The 2,566-nt window shown below is 30.5% G+C and overlaps 1 protein-coding gene across 1 annotated transcript in view; it reads left to right on the top strand.

Moving 5' to 3' along the window:
* The window catches only part of LOC106679361 (venom serine protease), a gene marked incomplete at its 5' end in the record, with an annotated part of 23,108 nt that extends 20,613 nt beyond the window's left edge, over window positions 1-2,495 (top strand). The window contains 1 exon segment of the mRNA XM_067051498.1: window positions 2,313-2,495. Coding sequence (XP_066907599.1) covers window positions 2,313-2,371 — 59 coding nt within the window.
* Window positions 2,496-2,566: the final 71 nt, after the last annotated feature.

The raw sequence follows: 2,566 nt of genomic DNA, 5'->3' as shown, positions 1-2,566 counted from the left end.
TTTGTTTATTTATGTTGTTCTTTGCTGACCGCACCCCCCGACAAACTTCTTCAAGCATTAATCTACGGTCAACTATCTACACCTTAATATTACTATCATTGACTAAATAATATATTAGGGAATTGTATTAGGTAATATGATCCTCAAAGTTATACAAAGGAACAAAGTATTTTTTTACATTTAATGTACTCATGAATAATATAATATAATAACCATGATTCAGTTATATGTACTTGCCATAAAATATTTTTACATTATTGGAAGAAGATAGTTCTCCGTATGAGGTAGATTGTAGCAAGATAGTCTGGGTGGTGGTGAATAAAAGTACAGGAAAAAAATATTTACTAGAACATTGCCGATTGACCATGTGTATCAATAAACGGAATTTGACCACATCCGGGCCACATTCCATTCATTAAAAAAATATTTATTGTCAACCAACGTTTCACCACACTTTGCAGGGCTGATCAACCTAAAAAGTAGGTTAAGTTTTTTTAGGTTGATCAACCCTGCAAAGTGGGAAGAAATGTTGCTTAACTTTAAATAGTTTTTCTACTATTTTGTACCTTTATTGACCACCACCCTATTTTCCAACAATCTTTACATTATATTTGAATACCTAGCTGGGTGAGTAGAAAATTACAGCTGATGATGTAGTTGACTGTCATCTCTTCTTCAGTATAGTCCGCTCGAAATCATTCTCATTCAAGCTCCAAGTCCTGATGTTCAAGATATAACTAGCCCATTCTTCTCTCTCAAGCTCGAAATATCCACCTCTTTCACCCTAGAACATCCAACGGACCTTAAAACATGTATTTCCATCAAAAACTCAAATTTTAAATTTTTACGATAAGCAATACTTTTCCTTAATATATTATAAAAGATAATTTGGGTTCAAGTTAAGAACTTTACTACTTAATGGATAATATAATTTTATTATATAAAAAGACTCTTAATGTCGGGGCGTGTAGTTGCTAGGCAATCAGAATACAAACACTTTTACTATTAACTTAATTAAATTAATATCTATTTTATACATGAATCTATTTTTATGTATAGCAAAACTAACCAAGTTCACGATCTTCCTTTGATGATCCTTGGTATCTTCTTTGTTCTAATGTTATTGTCCTAGCGTCCAAAATGGCTTCCTCTTCTTGCTGGACAAGTTGCCTCTTTTACAAACAATGGCTTCCAAGCTTTCCCGCTTCCAGCCGAAGTACGTCCTCTCACCAGGCAATCCAAACTCAGAATCCCCTTTATACATCAAAATATACTATTTACTCAAAAAGAGCATATTACAATATATTTCATACATAGATAAGTGAAAGTAATGAAAACTGTCAGAAGGGAATAAACCTTCTAGGACAGAACATGATCAAAACTCTCACGATTTCTCTTTCTCATAACAATCCTTTCTAGGATAGTACTAGGTAATTTATCCTGTTTACAACTGCCAAATTTTTAATATATTTATTGCCAAGCAATTGTTCGTGTCATGACGCTTGGCTCTCTCTTCCAATTCTTCGAAACACATTCATCCTCTTCGCAGTTTATATCCATAGCCCCCTTCTACAACAATTTCCTATTCGCTCAGTGATATGGCAAATGATTATGTCCTTATGTTAGAGATAAGAGTCAATATTTTATAAAGCAATAGAAGTGTACTCTAGGGGAGAAGTTGTATTTAGTAGTCCGTAGATAGCTGTACATATTATGTCATCTTCTCTCTTCAAACAAATAAATTAAAATACCTTACACTATTTTGCAGTCACATTTTGAAACTCCAGAATTGAGCCTTCTGAACAAAAAAACTGAGCTATTAGGATGAATTCGATTTTCACCTTGTACCACACTTTTTTTCTCGGCTACTGTCTTCGAACTTTGTTTTTTTTGTTCAGTAATGCTTCAGAAGGCAATGAACAGTCATTTTTTCCTCCAAAATATCCTAACTGAAATTTGTAAAACAAAAGAATTAGAAAACAGTTGGTAAACATAATTAAATAATGGATTGCTCAATGTTTATATCTGAGTAGAATAAAAATTAAAATGAAGAGATATCTGCAATGGATTTATGTTCAAAGACTTTTAAACCCCTAGTTAATAACTGTATGTAACCATGAATTTTATTAATTATAAAATTTTAAGATATATTTATAATACAACCAAATAGTATGTATATGATGAGGTTTGGATAGGATGAGTTATGTATATGATATAAATTAGATATTAATAGCTTATATTAAATATTAAAAAGCACTCATACAAAACTAAAGTTTATAATACTTGAAAATGTTTATTTTTTTTTTTTTCAGAGTTCCATCAATGTGGTAATTCATTTTGCTATTTTACAAAACCACTAAGGAATAATTAGAAAGAAAGCAATCAAATAATAAGAAAAAACCGGTGAACATCTGGATAAGAGTTTATTTTTGTAATGGTTGTTTTTATTTATTATTATTAAGTTTGTCATTAAGCTATAATAAATACATGACACATGTAAGCATATTATTTTATAATGCAAAATGTATAAAGACATTTATTAAGAAATAAATTTTTATTATGAAAT

This window comes from Halyomorpha halys, unplaced genomic scaffold (genome assembly GCF_000696795.3).
Source record: "Halyomorpha halys isolate HHAL.00 unplaced genomic scaffold, Hhal_1.1 Scaffold197.1, whole genome shotgun sequence".
Taxonomy (NCBI): Eukaryota; Metazoa; Arthropoda; class Insecta; order Hemiptera; family Pentatomidae; genus Halyomorpha; species Halyomorpha halys.
Note: the sequence above shows the minus strand (reverse complement) of the source record. Positions and strands in the feature narration are given on the sequence as shown.